The 20,982-nt window shown below is 38.4% G+C and overlaps 1 protein-coding gene across 1 annotated transcript in view; it reads left to right on the top strand.

Moving 5' to 3' along the window:
* ARID1A (AT-rich interaction domain 1A) overlaps positions 1–20,982 on the top strand; it is an 85,967-nt gene that overhangs the window by 29,412 nt on the left and 35,573 nt on the right. Inside the window, exons 2-4 of the mRNA XM_032228296.1 lie at positions 736–948; positions 1,797–2,261; positions 3,752–3,865. Of these exons, the coding sequence (XP_032084187.1) occupies positions 736–948; positions 1,797–2,261; positions 3,752–3,865 (792 nt within the window). The remainder of the gene's footprint in view (positions 1–735; positions 949–1,796; positions 2,262–3,751; positions 3,866–20,982) is intronic.

The raw sequence follows: 20,982 nt of genomic DNA, 5'->3' as shown, positions 1-20,982 counted from the left end.
TATTCTTTAGCATCCTGTGCTACAGCTAGTGGCAACAACCTTGGCAGATTTCAAAAATGCTAAACAGGATTGGCACTGATTAGCAATTGAATAGGAAACCACTAAGAAACCCCAGGGCCATAAGACTAGAGTGGGAAATCAAAAAACATCCTGAAAAAAGACAGTAGCAAATTGCTTCCTCATTGTTGCTAAGAAAGCAGAATGGACATTGCTGTGTAATCACTGGAAGTTGAATTTGACTTAAAGGAGTATTTAATCGACAAACTAAAGTAAGAGCACAGTTGTCATTTGGCAAATCTAGATGGATGTTCTCATGGTTTTAGAAGTTGGTTAACTTTCAGGGTCAAAAAAAAATGAGTGCAAAATGTGTATCTATTCCTTCTTTCCACCACTTCTTTAATTCCCAACCAGCAGCACCAGGGAATTTTGATTTTTATTGGCTTGGGAATTGTAATCCCCAAAATCGGGAGGGCATCAAGTTGGAGAAGGTGTGCCATAGTAACTTATTCTAGGGCTCTGTATATAAATATACAAATAAGAGACCAAAAGGTATCTTTTTCCTCTGCCTTTTTACTTCCTGTTGAATTTTAATGACAGTTAAGGGCTTGTTTACCTTTCTTTTACTTTTCTTTTGGTTGGCTCTTTTAGAGTTCTTCATAAGTAAGTGACAATATTATTAGACAGCTGTCTATAGAAATTGGACATTTTATAATGTATTCTGATTTTCTTTCCTAGCCATCCAGTCCAATGGATCAGATGGGGAAGATGCGACCTCAGCCTTATGGAGGAAACAACCTATACACACAACAGCAGGGACCTCAGTCAGGGCAGCAACAAGGCCATGGGTATCCAGGACAGCCATATGGGCCACAGACTCCACAGAGATATCCAGTGGGAACTCTAAGCAGGACGCAAACTGCAATGGGCACTGTCTCTTATGCACAGCAGGTAAAGAAGGAGTATGCAGTCCTCTGAAAACATGCTTATTTTCCATAAACAGGGACTAGATCTCAAAACCTTAAATGTTTGTTTTGAGTGAACGTGTTGGTAAATGATCATATCTCAGTTGTGTCACCAGATCCATTTATTTAATATTGCTGTGCAGCTTTGAGTTAATATGACTGAAGTAAGATAGTTACATTATTGTAAGCAAATAAATGAAGAAATTGCTGGGCTGTTTTATTGTCATGGCATAAGTCTGGAAGGTGCCAGCTGGGCAAAGGCAGGTGCGCTAAATAGGACAGAGTATTTCCTGTCCCTATAATAGAACAGTTGTGACCATCCTGTTTACAATATTATGATCATAATATAATTAATAGTCATAACTAATATCTGAAAACCTCCAGGCAAGAGTGCAGATAGTCTTTGACTTAGCATCACAGTTGAGACTGGAATTTTGGTCACTACGTGATGTCATTCGGTCATTAAGCAAGTCATCACATGTCTGGGACCAATTTTACGATCATTTTTACCATGGTCATTAAGCAAATCTGGCTTCCCCCAGTTGAGTTGCTAGAAGCCCTCTGCTAAGGTCACAAACCGTGATCGCATGACCGGAAGACCCTGTAACAATTGTAAATGCGAGCTAGTTGCCAAGCGCAGTCGTGTGGTTGCACTGTTGTAACTTCAAGGATGAGTCATAAGTATGAGGCTGCTGTAACTTCAAACTGATGTTAAATGAACGGTCGTAAGTGAAGGACTACCTGTAATGCATCTGTCTGAGCTCCATTCTTCAGCATCTTCCTGACTTGACATTGATTTCTGTCTTTTTTTAAAAAAAAATGTCTCCCAAACAGATACCGCCTTATGGACAGCAGGGCCCTACTGGATATGGTCAGCAGAGTCAGACCCCTTATTACAACCAGCAGAGTCCTCACCCCCAGCAACAGCCTTCTTATGCCCAACAGCCCCCCACTCAGGCCCCACATGCTCAGCCCTCTTATCAGCAAACGCAAACTCAGTCTCAGCCGCCTCAGCTTCAGTCATCCCAGCCCCCCTATTCCCAGCCACAGCCACAACCATCCCACCAGCAGTCCCCATCTCCATATCCCCAGCAGCCAGCCCCAGGCCAGCAGCAACACCCCCAGGGTCAGACTCCCTACTCTCAGCAGCAGTCCCAGTCCCCTTACCAGCAGCAGCAGCAGCAGCAGCAAGCTCAGCAGTCTGCTACCTCGGCGCTCGCCCAGCCATCGGCAACATACCCTCCGTCTCAGTCACAGCAGCCGTCGGCTTATTCTCAGCAGCGCTTCCCACCTCCACAGGTAGGTTGTCTTCCATGAACTGCCCCATTCCTCTGCCCCAATCCTTTGATAGGCATTTCTGGAAAACTAGGCAGCTACACAGTAGCTCGGGTTCTGGGTCAGACTTATCAATACCTTTTCTGCTCTTTAAGTGGAAATAGGGCAAAGAGATGAACTACTCCTTTGCAGGCTGGGGAATTTTGGGAGTTGAAGTCCACACATCTTAAAAGTTGCCAAGGTTATGAAACACTGTCTTAAATATTTGAGAACACAATTACTTAACAATACCTGAGTAGTCCATTTGTCGGCGACCAGGCAGAAAGCCAATTTACACACAACAAACTAAAACACCACCTTTCACTGTTTGTCTGTGACAGCCCACAGGCAAAAAGTACTTTATCAAGTGCAACCTGATTTTGATACATCAATGCATATCCTGCCTTTTCTTTTAGGAGCTCAAAGAGGCATATATTATTCTCATTTTAGTACCATCTCCTGACCTGGTATAGCTGTAATTTATCCTGCCAAACATATCTGTAAAGCAATTCAGGCAAGAGATAATTCCCAGGTTTTTGATGGGGCAGAATGGGGATTTTAACCTTTTTTCCCCTCCTCATTTGCCATGTGACACTTGTCCTTCTTTACTTTCAAAGAGAGATGTTACATGACAAGTAGCAAAGAAGTACTTGAACTGGAACACCACAGTTTTGAAGTGAGGAGAAGTGAGGATTCTTACACTAATGCAAAACCACCATGAAGGAAAATGAAATGGGTGATTTGGAGAAATTGGAGCTTGTCTGTTCAAAACTCTTCCATGTGCATCTTTGCAAACTAGGGCAGTTTCTGCAACACTGTACTTGCTGACCTTGAAAGGCATAAAGCTTGGGAAGGCTAATACCATCGCATATTAGTTTTCTCTGCATGGTGAATTGTTGCAGCAGAGGTTTTGAGTAGGTCTTCCAAACCTCTAGCTTTAAGGAAAGAGAAAAAGAAAGATTCAGGTCTTCACTATATATCTGGATCAGGGATCAGAAGCGGGCAGTGAGTTAACCACTGAATCCCTGCTATGTTTCCAAGAAGCACAAAATGGCAGGTTGTTTGTTAACCTTTGTTCTTTGGGTATAAGTTTTTTTTAAAAAAAAATACAGAGACATACACACATGGGCAGCTTAGAAAGAAAACACAAAATTATGTGCTTGCTGATTCTGGATTGATTGACAATCTGTCTTATCTGGTTGATTGGATGTACCATCAATATTTTGCTCCTTGGCTACTTATTGATGTCATTTCCTATGCAAGAGCAAGCAGCGTGGGAAGTTAGGAAGGGTTTTTAACGCTATTGGGTTACACTAATTTTTAACTTCTGCAGTTGTTTATAATACTTACTTCTAATTGTTGGGGCGATTGAATAGAGCCAAGGAAGACAGATGACTGTACTGTAACTTAGACTGAGATAAAAATAATATTTCTGTGGGTTTCCCCCACACACTGGTTGGTCTCTTATATTCTAGGAGTTGTCACAGGATTCATTTGGCTCCCATGCGTCGTCTGCCACGTCAATGACTTCCAGTAAAGGGCAAGAAGATGTCACTTTGAATCTTCAGTCGAGACCCTCTAGCTTACCAGTGAGTAAAAAAAAAATAGACTAAGGGAGGCAAAACATGATATTTTATTGTGCATTACCATATCTTGAAAAATGGGGAAAACCCTCATGCGCCATGGAATTCTAGATTACCGAATATGTCTTTTTTTTTTTTACTTAAATGGAAGAATTTTGCCTGAACTATAAAAGAGGTATGTGTTAAATTTTGGTTCTGCTATTTTTTTTTATTTGTATTAAACTCACAGTACGAAACTTCTATTGCATTGTATAATGGTATAATTTCTTTCTATTGATTTAATTTCTGCTAGAGCTGAACCTCCATTAGCTAATTATATTAACCTGGTTAACTGGATTTTTTTTTGCAGATGAGAAAATTCATTCAGATGTGGTCAATTGTTACATCTTTAGTTTTTAAAAAAATCTCTAAATGATAAAAGTTATATCGGTATGTGCCTAGCAACTAAATTATGAAGAAGAGGCTATACTATTCATATTTTGGTGATCTCCCTGATCTACATATGCAGTAGATGGTGATATGATGGACCATCACGTATATAGTTCCCTATTTATAGCCCTTGCTATATCTTTTGTGTTTTGTGAAGAGAATAATTAGTAGGCTAATGGCTTTATATGTATAGTTCTTTCCTGCTCCTCAAAGGACAGCCTTTGTAATGTGTGAAAAAGCTATTTAGTGCCTCGGCCTTATGCCAAGTTTCTCCTCAAGAGATTACCCCCAGCATCTCAAATGAGTTTAAGCTGCTGACCTGGAATTGGTTTCTTCCACTTACACTAGAGTGTTTGGTTTTCAGAATAGTGCACCTTTCCACGGTAGTTGTGAGAACAAAATGCAAAAGAGCTTGGTGTTTTGCAAAGCCCCTTACTACATGCTTAAAAGGTTTACTAGGTGCCTCTTTGAAAAGGCAGTCAACATTGAACATTTCAGTCATATAGATAAAACACTTCACTTTAGAGGGATGCAGAGCAGCTTAATGTTCATACCAGTAATGGGATGAAGGGCAGGTAACTTCCTTCTCAGATGCTTACTAAAAAGAAAATATTTCTTCCATGATCTGCTGATTTGCTTCGTTCTCTATATAGTCTTCCAAGTTGGCATAGCTAATAGTCATTCTATATCCTAGTTTTGGCTACAGAAGAGACTGATGAAGTAGCACTGGAAGTTTTTAAGAAGAGATTAGATAACCATTTGTCTGAAAAGGTATAGGGTTTCCTGTCTAAGCAGGGGGTTGGACAAGAAGACCTCTAGGGTCCCTTCCAACTCTACTATTCTGTTCTATTCTATTCTATTCATTTTCTTCATTCCTCTATTCTATTCTATTCCATTCCATTCCATCCTCCTTATCCTATCCTATCCTAAGATAGTAGTTGGAGTAATTGCCAGTAGTTGGAATTAAGTTTCTCTTAGTGGAGTGACTTCAGTTTAAAGCAGAATATTGTGCATTCAGATTTGTATGTCTAAATGGTAGGTAACATTGCATAATCTATTGGAATTCAGCTGTCTTTCCAAATTATCTCCAGGACTGGTTGCTGAACAAAGTTCCTAGTTCCTTGCTGTTCAGGGACATGGATAAGTGCTGCAGATGTTTTGGACTATAATTCCTAGCCTTTTGTTATTAATCCTCTTAACTTCAATAGGATTTGATATGTAGTATATGCAGAGGTACCAGGTTATTTGATCCTCATTAAAATAAAGAAAATAACCTTTCCAATTCAATGTTTTTAGGATTCAGTTTCCTTCCAGTGTATTTTTTCTTTAAATCTCTTCAGAAGTCAGTTGTACTATGTACAAGTGTTGCTCACTCCTACCTAAATGTAGTCCTTTGTGCTTATCTGAGTACTACAGGTCTGAAGATTAGGTGGATAACACTGGGGTTGGTGTGTGAATCCCTAATTACTTCTATGAAAAATCAGAAGAGGAGCTTACAGTATTCTCCATACATGTAGAATCCTGGGAAAAGGGTGCAGAAAGGCCCCAGAATAATAGTGGTAGTAGATTAAAGCAATTTGGAGGTCAGCTCCTTTCCTGCATCATTTCTCCAGTTCCAGACTCTTTGGGGGCAGTATCAGGGCTTCTTTTGCTATTAGGTCAGGGTTCGGCAACCTTAAACACTCAAAGAGCCACAAAAGTCCTAACCAGAACCCCTTCCCCCCTGGTTCAATTCTGGAGCCAACCTTTTTTGTCTACCTGTCCTAACTAAAAGCCCTATCAATTGTGGAGCTAACCGGAAAACCCGCTCCTTGCCATAGAGTCTCCACCTGACATGCTGTGCTTCCCCCTTCCCAACCGGAAGCTCCTCAAAATTGTGGCGCCGACCGGCGACAGCCACAGCAGAGGAATGAAAGAGCCACATGTGGTTCCAGAGTCGCGGGTTGCTGACCCCTGTGTTAGGTAACAAAAGCTTTTTTTACCAACTTCCCAAATGAACCTGGGCCTTTCCTTCTCCACAGGCCAATCGTAATATTCTCCACCTAATCCTCAGACCTGCAGCACTGCAAGCTGTCAAATAAACACAAATGACTACATTTATGTGATTTCTGAAGAGATTTACAGAGGAAACTGAATCCCAAAGTCACGGAGTTGGAAAGATTATTTTCTTTATTTTCTCTGCAGAGAAAGGATGAGTTTTTGTTGAGTATTAAGGGCACAACTCTGTATTTCAATGCCCAGATGAGATCAGTAAGCATGCAGAGGACTTTCAAGTCCAACACACATCTCTCAGGTGATAGTCTCTTTTCTCATCCCAAATTTACCCTAGAAATGCTTGGGCATTGAGGTTATCATTTAGATTGTAGGTGATTGTGCCCTGGGGATTTTCACATTTCTTATTTGACTTATATGTCTAGATTTCTCTGCCTTACTAAGTTTCTTTAAATGTAACACAAAAATACAGCCTGCCCAAATTGATGTGCAGTGTAATAACGTGATGTTGCGCAAGGCAGGAAGGCGTTTTTCTAGAGGCACCAGTTAACTCATAACTCTCCTTAGTTGCGATCAAGTTCCTATTTCATTTAAGTGCCCATAGATACTGCCACCTCCGTAGTTAGCTGGTCTGAGGTTTTGTTGGTGCTTGTTTGTGTCAAAATACTATTTTTAAATGAAGAAGGAGGGAAAAGAATCTGGGAGGGGAGAATACAATTATGGAATTCGGAATTCCTTCTCTGAAGCTCTTTAAGAATGGAGCAGTCATTTTTAGTCATATAGATATACAGTAATTTGTCTAAGTCATCAAGCACAGAATAAAATGGCATATGAATGACTTGAATAATACTTCCACTACATTTAGAAATGAGAAAATTACTCAATTGTATAGGAAACTCCTGCCTATAAAATAGTGGGTGTCAGTGGTATATAATTAAGATGGCATCTTTTTTGAGAGTATGGCAATCATGGTGAGAAGCAGCCTAACTTACTCTTGATGATACTGTTACCTGTATCAGCTGTGCAAATATGATGTCAAAGGGGCTATGTGCTTACAACCAGGTTTGACACAGTTCTCTTTCTGACTTAGTAAAGTCTTCATTGCTGACTTACCTTTCTCACTATAAGTGGCCCTACCTGTGCCACAAATGTAGCTGATGAAGATACTAAAACATCAATTTTGGTGCCTTCCCCTCAGTTATGAAGTGATAATGTAAATTTAAACCTAGGTACCTTTTTTGGAAAGTACTTTAAGACCTGAATTTGGTTGCTATTAAAAAAAAAAAAACCAAAGCCTTGAATGACCAGCACCTGCTTAATGAAGGATCAATTGGGACAGAGGTGTCAAACTCGTGGCGTCACGTCATCATGTGACATATCGTGACTCCCCCCCTTTGCTAAACAGGGTGGGCATGGCGAGCGTGTGATGCATCTGGCCCGCTGACCGCGAGTTTGACGTCCCTGAATTCGGGGGAAGAAAATGAAAGTCAAAAGCAGGTGGTGGGAGGTGGCAGAGTGCAGAGCAGTCAAAAGGGCAGAGATTTATGGGAGGAGATAGGGAAGAGGTGAAGGAAAGGGAAGTGCAGCACTTGAAGTGTGAGGTCCTAGCCTAACAACCACAACCATCGCTACTGGAACTGCCTTGCTAACTGATGTGATCGCATGGTATTTTTCCTAATAAATTGGCCCTTCAGTTAAGCCACGGGTTCCCAACCTTTTATATACCCAGCACCCCTAGAATGCTTCTGATGTATTATATGCATATAATTATGCATATACACTATAATTTTGAAATTTCTAAACCAGGGATGTCCAAACTTTTTGCAAGGAGGGCCAGATTTGGTGAGGTGAAAATGTGTGGGGCCGATCATTCAGCCTGACATTCTTTGAACCATTAACATTAAATATAAATGAACTATTTTATGAAAGACTAAACAAATAATCCCGGCGGAGAGAAGAGGCTACGGGCCACTCTAAGTTTGAAAACGGGCCACAATTCGCCCCTGGCATGATTTTGGACATGCCTGTTCTAAACTCAAGTTTTCACATCCCCTGGAATATCGTCTCGCACTCCTAGGGGGTGTGAGCACCCCCGAGTTAAGCAATGAAAATTCCAGTCCCAATTACAGTTATTAAGTGAGGACCACCTGAGTATTTATTCAGTGTCAGCAGAATGTATTGTATTACAGTATAATTTCTAGAAATCTTCAAAAATACACGCAATGTCATATTTAAAATTTAGATTTGGGGAATGTGCCTCGTGAGTTTAAGGAGGCTGAAAAACGGTTTTGTGATTATAACTAGAATGGAATATTTTGCAATTTCCTGTTTGCTTTAAATTCTTTGTTGGGCTTGTAAACTACAGTAGTTCAGTGGTTTGTATTTGGAGCCCCTTCTCCTTTTTTCTAAACTATTTGAATAAATGAGAAAAATCCAATTTGTGCAGCCCAAATATGACCCGATTTTATTATTACACTATTAGGTTTACCCACCATGTGTTTCCTTTGCTCTAGTACTTCTCAAAGGACTGGATTTGACTTAAGGTTACGTAGCCCCGCTTAAAAGGAGCATAACTCTTCTGAGATTGACAGTATAATTTATTAATGATACACATGAAATAAAATGTTGAGACTGTAGAAGTACATCCGTGAGAGAATCTTTCTCTGGAACAACTTCCACATCAAAATATGAAAATACTTTGCTTTGAAGTCAAGAATAACAAGCATTTCTCCTAAGTGATGTTTTTTGACACATGGTTCTAATATGAACAATGCAAAAGAAGGAGTAAAGGAAAAGTCATATTTTACACAGATACCAAGACTACTACTGTATATGACAGAAACCAATATGTTGCTTAGGCTATTTATTAAGAGGCCATTTCAGAATGGACACTGCTGTAAAAATAATAGATCAGCTATGAGCAAGATAAATTTTCCAAAATTTAGCCATTATATATATTATATATTAGGCCCAGGTATAAAAATTAGGCTAGGGTTTGTTTTCGGGGTAGGTCGTATTTTCAGTGAAACATGATATCAATTCAGCTCCTGACTACAATTAGGATTGATAAAATAAAATCTACATTTCATAATTGAACAAAAAAATGATATGATGCAAAATCTCACTCCCTGATTAATAAATCAGAATTATTATATTCATAAGTTGTTAAATTCCTATGGCCCAATTTTTGGTGTTTTTTATTTTTATCACTGTAATCTAAACAAACCTTAAAATTATTAGCATGAAAGTAAAGACAGATTAGACAATCAAGAATTACCCAAGAGATGAAGCAGAAACTTTACTTTGAGATACAGATGATAGATAGATAGATAGATAGATAGATAGATAGATAGATAGATAGATAGATAGATAGATAGATATAGATATTCATATATATATATATAGATGAAGATGGCGAGTGAGACTTCGCATATATATAATATATATATATGTGTGTGTGTGTTTTTAATAAAAAAAATCGTATTAATTAACATTGGTCCGCTAAGACTTACGCTGAGTTTATACATGTTAAGTCAGGATTTAGTTTAATCGTGGTTTGTTACAACGAAAGCAAACAATAACTGTATGCCCTCAATCTCAGGCAGGGCAACCTATTTTCAGTTGGTTCATACATGCTACCTACAAGTTGCTGTACTGGGATTGATGCAGGAGATAAATCTTAACACTAACTCAGCTACCAGTTAACCAGAACTTGAAATTGTTTTTAAATTCTGAATTATGATTGGGATCCTAAATAGTATATTCAAATTTGCTTCAATATCCAAAGCAATTAATATTCATAGTTCTTTGAAAGAAAAATCTCACAGTGGTCTCACTAGTGGATTGAATTAACCCTCCCATCCCCTTCCGGCTCGCAAGTATGGATGGCTATGGTGGAGTCAGGGGCTTTTTCAGGCTGTGGAAAGAGGATTGCATGAGCAAAGATTCTCTCATTGCATATTGGATACAACTCATAAATAAACTCATAGGGTCTTATGCAGTGGTGGGCTGCTGCGGGTTCACATGGGTTCCTGCTATCCTCTAGCTAAAGATCTACCCAGTTCGGCGAACCTACAAATCCCACCCCTGGCTGGTCCCGATTGCTCCACCCTTCCTGCTCCTCCCAGGAGCCTTCACACAGACTGTTTGGGATGCCAAGTAGGTATAGGGCCTGCGCGGAGGCTTGGGGAGGGCGAAAAATGGGCCTTCCAGAAGGCCGGGAATGGGCCCTTTTCTGGCCTCCGGAGCCCAGGGGAGGCCATTTTCGCCCTTCCGGAGGCTCAATGAAAACCACCAGAGTCCGGGGAGGGTGAAAATGACACCCCAACCCCGCCATAATGTAGAAGGCTTACTAGGCCACGTCTACCATGGCCACACTCACCCATAACCGGGCAGAGAACCCGTTGCTAACATTTTTGAAGCCCACCCCTGGTCTTATGTAGTGATAGGGATTTAGAAACTTGAACTAAATGATGGATTCATGATTTCTTTTAAGGACTCTTTTGTACAAGCCATGATGATGATTGGCGTCAATAAAATGCTTAATAGTAACATAAAGCAAGTAGAATTGATAGAGTCGGAAGAAGCCAATACGGGGAACAAATGCATACTCCTGGGGCCTAGGTCTAGCTAATTAATCATACTGTAGTTAGACGAAAGCACATTTTATAAGGGTGAGATACAGCAGAGTTTAAATATTCCTAGGGTGTTTCTTTTAAAACATGATATGAATGGTAAAGGATCAGAAATTGATTAACAGTAAATGCAACTCTATCATTTTCTACAATGTTTCCATCTTTTAAGCAGACACTTGTGTTTTGTTGCTGAATTGTTTTTTTTAAACTTTTTAAAATCTGCCTGAGAATTAATACATATTACTGTCTACAGGAAGATAGGTATACAAATAGTTCTTATTTAGTGACCACAGTGGTGACCATAACCTGGTCGCTAAGTGAAAAACCATGCTACTATAACTATGCTTACAATCTTAGTTCAGCTTTCCCTTGTTTTACAGATCTGCAAATGTCACAAATGCAGGCAGTGGTCTCAAATTTACTTTTTCTTCGCCATTGTAACTGAAGGGTCGTGGTCTGAGGGAGTTGCTAAACAAGGGATACTGTACATTCTGTCCATGCTAATATTTTCAGCAAAAAAAGATTTGCTTTTTTTGATAGGTGTATATGTGCAAAATTCACAACTGTAAAAACAGAGGATTATGATATTTCACTTTGCCTGTTAATTTGAGAAATGGGAATTACATTCTTTCACTTTGAACCATTATGCCTACTCGGTTTTTAGTCACAGTATTAATAGGAAATGTACTAGTGGGAATCAAGAATTGCTTCTCTAATGACTTACAGGGAGAGCAGTAACTAATGTATCTCTTGAAGAAAGGGCAGGACTGCTAGATGGAGAAGGGAGGGGACATCAAGACAAAAAGGAGCAAATTATTAGATCAGTGCATAATATACAGAAGTTAAATCTCAAGCCAGATATAAATGTACACCTCTATACTCATCGTTAATTGGTTCTGGGGAGGTGCACTAACTACCAAAAATGATGAGTAGCAAAAAAAAAAACTAAAAAAACCCCATAAGGAATAATTAGTGAACAAGGCAGCGACACCAAGTTCTAGCTTGGGTGTTGCATAACAAACAAACAATGAGTACTCGGACAAAAATTTTATGTTAAAATGCATTGAGTACAAAATTTGAAATTTCAAAGCAATTGAGTACCAAGGTACCACTGTACTTAAACAATATTGGAGAAAATCTATGTATATAGACACTAAGACTGATTTGATGGCACTCAGTCAACCAAACAACCAACAGTACTTTGCAACGGGAATAAGCTTCTTTGGACTTTCATTCCTGATCTCCAGTTTAAGAAATACTTTATAAATCAAATATACTGTACATCTCAACAAAATCAACTACGTACAGCTTGCTTAACAGCTATTAAAAATGTGAATCTTAAATAGCCTTTAAAAAGAGTTTTTAAAACTTTACTTGATTAGTGGATTAGTATAAGATCCCACCTTACCTTTATTGTTCTGTTAATACCTTCTTTAAATCATGAATTTATTAAATACTTGAACATATTGCATGAATGTTTTTGAATGCATAATTGTGTGTAGTTTGTCTTTGTTGTAAACATTTGTTTACCAGTTTGCCTATTAAGCTTATTTTATTGGATGAAATGTTATTATTTTTTAACATTTGTATCATACTTCGGTAGTTAAATAATTTGTTACATGGCCAGCTTTAAAAATGTAATCAAACTAGCAGTAAAATGGTAATACAATGAAGCAGATACTCATATGACATATGCTTACATGGTCAACTCCTACAGCTTGGTGGACCTTATGTAACAAAAGCACCAATTGGTAAAGGTAGTCCTCACTTAACAATTCTAATTGGGATCAGAATTTCCATCACTAAGCAAATTGGTCATTAGGTAAAACCTAACATGAGCATACCACTTAGTAGTAACTTGATTGCAGTCATTAAATAAGGATCTCATTTTCCTCCTACCCTTGTTTGCCTCTTTCATTTCTTCCCACCTTTCTATCTCCCACTTCATCTCTGCCCTTTTGGCCAGCCTGCACTCTGCCACCTCAGACATACTGGACCAAGGTAGCTGCTGGACCTCTGCAAAGCTACACAAAGCCTCCCTAACACAGTGAAGATCTTGTCCAAGCATCTGCCTTGGTTGTGCATGATTCACAGCAAGAAGACAATTTTATTCTAGTTATCCTTTTTTAATATATTTTCTTGTTCTTTTGAGGATGCTCTGACTAGAACTATTGTCAGGCCTAAAGACAACAGCAAAACCCAGTTAAGTCCAATCCTTTATTTGCTTGCATGTAATGGACAGAATCTTGCCAAACTAAAGTTATTACCTTCTAATGTACTAGATATATACCCTGAGGGTTTCTAGGGTGTGGCTATTCTGAACTCTTTCCTTCATCCCTCATCCAGCTGCTGCACAATCTCTTAATTTCAGCTTCTCTCTGATAAAATGTACTGCCTGCGTACATTTTATGTACTCTCTGTGCTACAAAGATTCCCCTCCACTGCTTCTCCAGGTGCACATTCCATGTCAACTGTACCCATACATATATGTATTCCATTTATTTATATATAGACTTTATTATGGCCACCTCAAGAAGACCCTGGGCAAGCTTACATTATTCTAAATATCACCATACCATAAGTTTATATAAAGTATTTATGAAACAGTAAACCGTAAATATTCAAGTAAATTGAAATGGGGGTTACATTTAAGCACAGGATCTGTAAAATCTTTATTATACGCACATGAATTATAAACAAATATTTTAGACATTTTACACAGATATAAAAAATACAGAATGTGATTTTCTGCATATATATAGAAACACTCCATAATGGCAGATTTTCTCTGCTGCAACTAAAGTCTGCTAAATTAAGATCTGTTTGCTACAGTAGAATTTTCTTTCATGATCTCTAGTGGCCTTACTTACTTAACTAGTAGGTTGGCATTTGATTGAACTAATTATGACTGTCTAATGCTACCAGTCCCAATCATTATTATCTCAACTACATATTTGTAAAGTTAGCAGTGATACTTGTTTAAAATTGCTCTTGTTGGTTTTCCAATAAGTTCAGTTAAATTGGGGCTGTCAAACATCCGGCCTGTGGGCCAAATGTGTCACACGCTGGCCACAACCACGCCCGGTTTAGCAAAGGGGGAAAAAGTCCCAATACATCATGTGACGATATGGGTTTGACACCTCTGAGTTAAATGCTTGACTGTGAGAAAATAATTGGGAAAGATATAGTCTAGTAAGTATACTGAAGGCCTCTTTATAAAATAAAAATGTTTAATTATGATTTACTCATATAGCCATTTTCTGAAGAAAGAAGTACTTGGCTTATGACCACAATTCAGCTGTTGCTAAGTGAGACGTTAATTGAATTTTGCTACATTTCACAACCTTTCTTGCCACCACTGTTAAGTGAATCACTGCAGTTGTTACCTTAGGGACATGGGTGCTAAATGCATCTGCTTCCCTATTGACCTTGCTTGATGCAAAAGGTGACCCCGGGACACTGTAACAGTCATAAAAATGAGTCAGTTACCAAGTGTCTGAATTTTGATCACGTGAGCATGGGAATGCTAGAACGGTCGTAAGTGTGAAAAGAAGTCATAAGTCACTTTTTTCAGTGCCATTGTATCTTTGAATGGTCAATAAATGAACTGTTGTAAGTTGAGGTCTGCCTGTATCCTCAAAATATGTCCTATTTCAGACTTGTAAGGTAGAAAACGTATGTTAGGCGTGCAGCTAAATCTATTCTTTTATCACAGGACTAAATACTAAGTGAACTTCTAGCTGAAGTGTGATTTGATAAAGAGCTTTCTGGCTTCTGCTGAAAGAAAATATCCTTTTTTGTCTCATGATATTACTGATTTCAAATAACTAATGAGAACCAAGAGTGTTGGATGTTAAACAAAACTCTTGAAGAGATTATTCAGTATCTAAAGGATGGATGCAGGAATGTACTCTCCCCCGATTCTCTGCTTACTTGCTAACTGTATACCTTTCCCCCAAGATTAAACATCCACTTGTCCAACCTTTAGCTACATCAATCGATTTCTCCTTGTATGAGTGATCATTATTATAAATGTGGTGGTGCTGTTTATAGGGAAAACATTTCATGAATAAAAAGTGTAAGTGAATTCAGTTGGTAGTCTGAAAAGCTATTTCACAGTTTATCAGAGTAAATTGTACGCTTCTGTTCCCATAGACAGACCAAAGCCTTCAAAAGACCAATACCTGCATATTAAGTGACAGCAGTTTCATGCTACGAGCTTAGGATTCATGTTGTGATAACATAGACTTTGTTAAGTGATTTTGTTTACTACTATGAAGAGAAGGAATTTCTTACCAAGATTATTTATCCTTCTCTCTCCTCAGTTCACAGTGTGGAACTTGGCCCAACAATTTGTAAATTCATGGGAAAATAACATTTGCTTGCTAATTATAACTTGTCTAGGCATTGCTGTAAATGGTCCCAGAGTACACCGTGCCAGAGATCCATATGGCATTTGAAGGATCAGTGCCTCCCAAATTGTTCTGGCAGGAAGGTTCCTGTAAGGCCTGTCTGTTGAATGACTGTGCTCATTTGCATGAAAAGATTAATAGCAAAACAAAACCATGCGTGTGACTACCCACATCTTAATTTTATTCCTCTGGAGGCCAATCTCATTCTGAGTGTCTGCTTTTTAAAAAAAGCTTGCAAAATAGCTTTTATTTCTAGCACTGCTGGAAAGGCTGTTTCTGGGAATCTCTTTTTATTCTAGTGAAGTGATTTCTGGGCATGACTCGTTTCTTGGAACTGATCTGCTTAGTTGTCCTGGTGTCTTCCACTGCTGAACTACCAGAGGCTAACCTGATGCTCAGAAGGAAATTCCCCACCCCCATTGCCCTGTCAGTCATGGCCCTTCCGAGCAGCAGGGGAGGATGTATGCTTGAGTCTCTTTGGAAGGACAGCCAATCAGAATCTGTCTTATAAATCAGGCTGCTCGAAGTCACCGATGCCATTTGCTGTCCCTGTGCTTCAGGCAGGAGGCTGGGTTTGCAACAGATCATGCTATGCTCGATCCAGGGCCCATTTCCTGTTTCTATTCTAGTCGTTGGTGGCTCAGCACAGCTTCCTGCCTGTGTACGTTACCGATTCCCCTGATGGCAGCTCTTGTTTTCTTAGGAACAATTTCAGTTAGAAAATTAACTGAAATATGAAGGCAGCTGGGTCTTGGATAGGAGTAGACTAGAAAATTGGTGCATGCGCACTGAGATTTCTTCTGTCACTTCTTTCTTCTGCTTTGAGTCCAGTTTGTTGTAGCCAGGCAAGCTGGGGATGTAATCAGAAAATTTGCTAAAGGAATCTCACTGCTCAGCTTAGATTTCCAAAGGTGGTTTGTTAATCTTGTGAAACCACAGGATTGAATGGGCCTCGATACCATTGTTGCTTGCTCTTTACAAGCATGCTGACTTACTGCTTTACAAATGTATATTGCGGTAAAGCTTTGGGTTCTATCAGTGAAAGCGTGTGAAAGAGGGTTTAAAAATCAGATTCCAAAATGCAATGTTTAAAATGCTACTCTTAGCATCACTTTTTCAACTTGCACCTAAGCAGCCTACCGTAACCAGTTTTCTTTTTTAGAATGGTACATTTTCTCTCCTATTAAAATAAATGTGAATCAATCTTTCTGGAATTGTCTTTTAGAGTTCAGGGTTCTAACTCTATGGTTTTTCTTCAGGGGCGCTCTTGGCACTTTAGAGAACATTGGAACCAATGTTAAGCAAAGAGTCAAGTGTAGGAATCATCAATTAGAACAGCACTATCTCTTGTATTAGATAATATCAAATTATGTCCTGAAGCAAATAGATCATTCCTTAAGGCAATAGCATAAGAATTTCTCATTAAAGAAGACTCTTCATCCTGGCGAAAGTACAATGCGTTCCCATTGCAATATGGAAATTCCATATTGGAAAACAGAATTTGCTCTTGTAGATCAAAGAAGCTCCAACAGTAGAATTACACTTCTTCCAGTTTTTTTAATTGTCTTAGTATTATTGTAATGTACTTGTATTGCAATACATTTTTTGGCCTATCACTTCAGACACAGAGAGTTATATAAAAATTGTCAAATTTTATATAGTGTCCTATAAGATGAGGGGAAATCACTGTCCCTTTGATTGCACAGGACACTTTCCCTCGTTCTTTTTAATTTCCAATTTGAAATAACGTTGGGATTTTGCTTTAATGGTTATATTATGCTAAGTTATATCATTTTGTGTATGTGTGTGTGTGTGTGCGCGCGCAGACACACACACATATTATATGAAGTCATTAAAACTAAGTGTTTTATTTAAATATCACATAATAAAGTAATAAACAATAACCATAAATCCAAGAGCTACAATTAGAGCAAGAGACAACAGTACAAAAACACTGAACGAAGTGGACTTTATTTAAAAGAGGGTGCAAACCTCTGCTTGCCCAAGAAGAAAATCCATAATGCTTGTATTGAAAGGCTATTTCCATAACATTCACCTGATCATTATACATAAAGGTTGATATGAGATTTTTTTTTTTTTGAATAATCTGGCTTTCAACTATTTAAGCCTTCCCTGGTAAAGAAAGGGAACGAAAAGAGAACAGTTGTCTCTAAAACAAAACAAATTCTGTGGAAGTTGATTTACAACTGGTGTAATGTATGTTCTGTTAAGGTTACTCCCAAGGGCAACTCCATCTCATGCAAGCAATCTAAAAAGGAGATGAAATAAGCGATGGATCCAAGTGGCTCAATTCTTTCTTTAAAATGGAGACGTGCAAATTAAAACTAGGGAAAGGGGCTTTTAACAGTTAATTGTTCTTCAGAATAATAAAAAACCAGGCTCACTTAGAAATTAACTGTTCTATTTGGCTAAAGATTTTTATATTATTCACTCATTCAATTTCTATGGTTGCCCATTTCAATCAAGTGACACTGAGCAGTGAAATCATAAAATCAATTAAAATCAAACAGGAACACAATCCAAAAATGTGCATAGCAGCCAAGAAAATAATCATAACTGTAGACGTTAATATAGCCAGGAAAAACGCCCCCCCCCCCCCAAACACACTTGGTATCCCAGGCCTAGGTCTTCAAGGCCTTATGAGAGGCCAACAGGGCAGGCGCCACCCCAATTTCCAGAGAGAACATGGTTACAGCATGTTTCCTAGTCTCAGCCAGCTGATACTTTTTGACTGACAGAATTTGGAGTATGCCACTCATGCCAGATCAGATTGGATGAGTAGAAACAACTGGGAGAAGATGGTCCCTCAGATTCCAAATCATGAAGGGCTTTAAAGATGACAACCAGCACCTTGAACTGTATCCAGAAACAATTGGCAACCAATGTAGCTAATGAAACAATGGTGTTACATGTGTCGAATCTTCAACACCATTTACTACTTGTGCAACTTGCATTCTGCACTAGTTGAAGCTTCCAAATGCTCTTCAAGGGCAGCACCACGAAGAGCATATTACAGTAATTCTATGCATTCTAGGTTCTTGCTCAATCTTACTAGATTGAGGACTGTGCTATCTAGGAAGGAGGTGGATTCTGAGGAAGGGTGGGGTGCTTTCCAGAGGAGTAAGATGCTACTTAATCCAGATGTTATACATAAGAGAAGGGTGAAAATAGTCCCTAATTAATAGTTCACATAATATATTTTAGAAGTAGATAGAACAGTCCTCAATCTAGTAAGTTTTGTCTATACCATAGGTGTGAAAACAATAAAGAAGTCAGCTTGCAAGATTCTGATTCGGTTTTGGGACTAAGAAATCCAAACAGGAGGTCACAAGGGCATGAGTGACTATGAGCAGACCTTCCCAGGTATGGGGACAACTGGCGCACAGTGAGAAGGCATGCAAAGATCTTCCTAGCCTGGTTGTTGCCTGCTCTTAAAATAGAGGCCACAAGTCCAAGAAGACCTGCAGATTATGTACTAGATCCATTTGAGACAATGTCATCCCATCCAGGACCAAAGATTAATAAATCTGGACACTCAAAGGCCCAAGTTTTTAAAGCAACTCAGTTTTGCTTGAGTTGAATGGGGTCTAGATAATCTGCTTCATCAAGGGCCCTTTGAAGCTCCCATGTGAGGACTTTCTCCACAACCGGTGTCTTAAATAGTTTATTGGAGATATAACATAGACTTGTTATATCTTCTATATCTTCTGAATGATTTCCAATGAAAGACCCACTCAGAAGCTTGGATTTGGACCATAGATGTGTTATAAAGAATTAAGACAGTTTCAATAACTTGGATAGTACTAGTTTAGTAGGGAAGATTGAGATAAAGCTTAGCACTATTTATTTTTTGTGGAAGAATTCTTTGAAGCAACAAAACCACATGTGGCTTGCGATCTTCATTTCTCTAACCAGCCATTGATTATCATGGCAAGTGGTGTTGGATGATCTTGATGAGTAATGATATTACTTTGACTATTAAAACCTTGAAATACATAAATGACTTACCTGGGCACATTTGACCTATTATGGCTAATAATTAGCTTAGCATATGTCAATGTGTGCAGCTGTAAGATGGTTACCATAGTTACGTACAAAATTTCTTGGGAATATTTCCCAAGTAACCTTTCCATTATATCCAGCTGTTTAAATATAAGGTTGCTGGGTCTATGGCTTTTGATAGATCTATTTAGTCCATACCAAACACAAAGGCAAGACCTGTTAATATCAAAATAAACTTCAATACTCTTTTCCATATTAGGATAATCATTTTGCAGATTATATGAACACATTATGTCAAATCAAAAGAAATATGTTGCCTAACTTGGTGTAGGCAGCCCAGTCCAAATCAAACGCAAGACATATAAGACATCCAAAGTAGAACTAGTCCTCTTCAGTCAGTAAAAGTATAGGTAAACAAAACGTTTTCTATTGTAAATTGCAAAATACATTATCCTCATATCTTTTTAAAACCTTATATTGCATAACCTGGCATCTTTCAGTGATGAGCAGTCAGAATACCTGAACTGCGCTGAAAAGCAGATAATCTAGTATTGTCAATATCATTGGGTGTGTAGATGATATTTTGAACCAAAATGGGGAGATGGCGGTGATTTCTGCATTTGAGGAACATTACTGCTGAGTTGCAATTGCTTCACTCCCCCAATTCTGCTTAATCCCATAATAAGGCCTGGTGGCCCCTAACCTTCATTTTAGTTCAGTTGACATTGGCCTTCTTGACATTTACCTGTATTAAGGTATTACTTTTTCAAACGCAGGTCCCTACTTATTAGCTTTAAGAAGCTCCCAGTAATTTCATCTATTGTTTGTGGTTTTTCTAATTCTTCAATCTCGGTTGCTGATTTATAACAATTACCACAATTTATTACATTATTATACTATAAACATAACTACATAGCAAAAAAAATATCAACATGTGTTGATAATAATGAAATATTAGTTAGGACAGCAAAAGTTATTCAGAAGAACAACTCCCTGACTCTTTTTTTGTTTTATAATTTCTGTTGCTTTTCCAATAGATTACACAATAACGTCTTTTCTAAATAAATATGCTGTTAACTTAAACTGGAAAATTATTATGAAGTATAGAAACAGCAAATAACATTTGCTTGAATGCCTTAGATGCAAAAAATGCATCAAAGTAGTTGTATGGGTAGCTCTTTCTCTTTCTCTTTACCAGAATAGAATTGGGGGTTTTCCCCCTTAAGTGGAAGAAAAGGAGTTATGTAGAACGGACCAGTGCAGTGTTCTACTTCAAAAACGTCCTCATTCCAGCTTAAAGTGAAATATCTGCTTAGCTATGCCAAAAAACCTGCATGGATGCATCTGTATATCAAAAGCCATTGAGATGAACTTGAAAGTGATTTTACTTTGCTAAAGGAAAGCAAATTTGCTAGATAACCTTGGAGTATTTTGTGAGATGGGTGGATATATAAATTTGATAAATAAATTACATTAAATGTTAAGTTAGAGATTGCCATACTAATGAATTTGTCATATTTTGTAGAAGATGACGGGTAATACTGCATAGTATTGTTTTGAGCCATTTAGTAAAACAAAAATATAACTGTAGTTATGTTGTAAAACAAGGGCTTAATTTAAAAAAAACCCTCCC

Source organism: Thamnophis elegans, chromosome 12 (genome assembly GCF_009769535.1).
Source record: "Thamnophis elegans isolate rThaEle1 chromosome 12, rThaEle1.pri, whole genome shotgun sequence".
NCBI lineage: Eukaryota > Metazoa > Chordata > Lepidosauria > Squamata > Colubridae > Thamnophis > Thamnophis elegans.
This window is presented reverse-complemented; position numbering and strand designations above follow the sequence as displayed.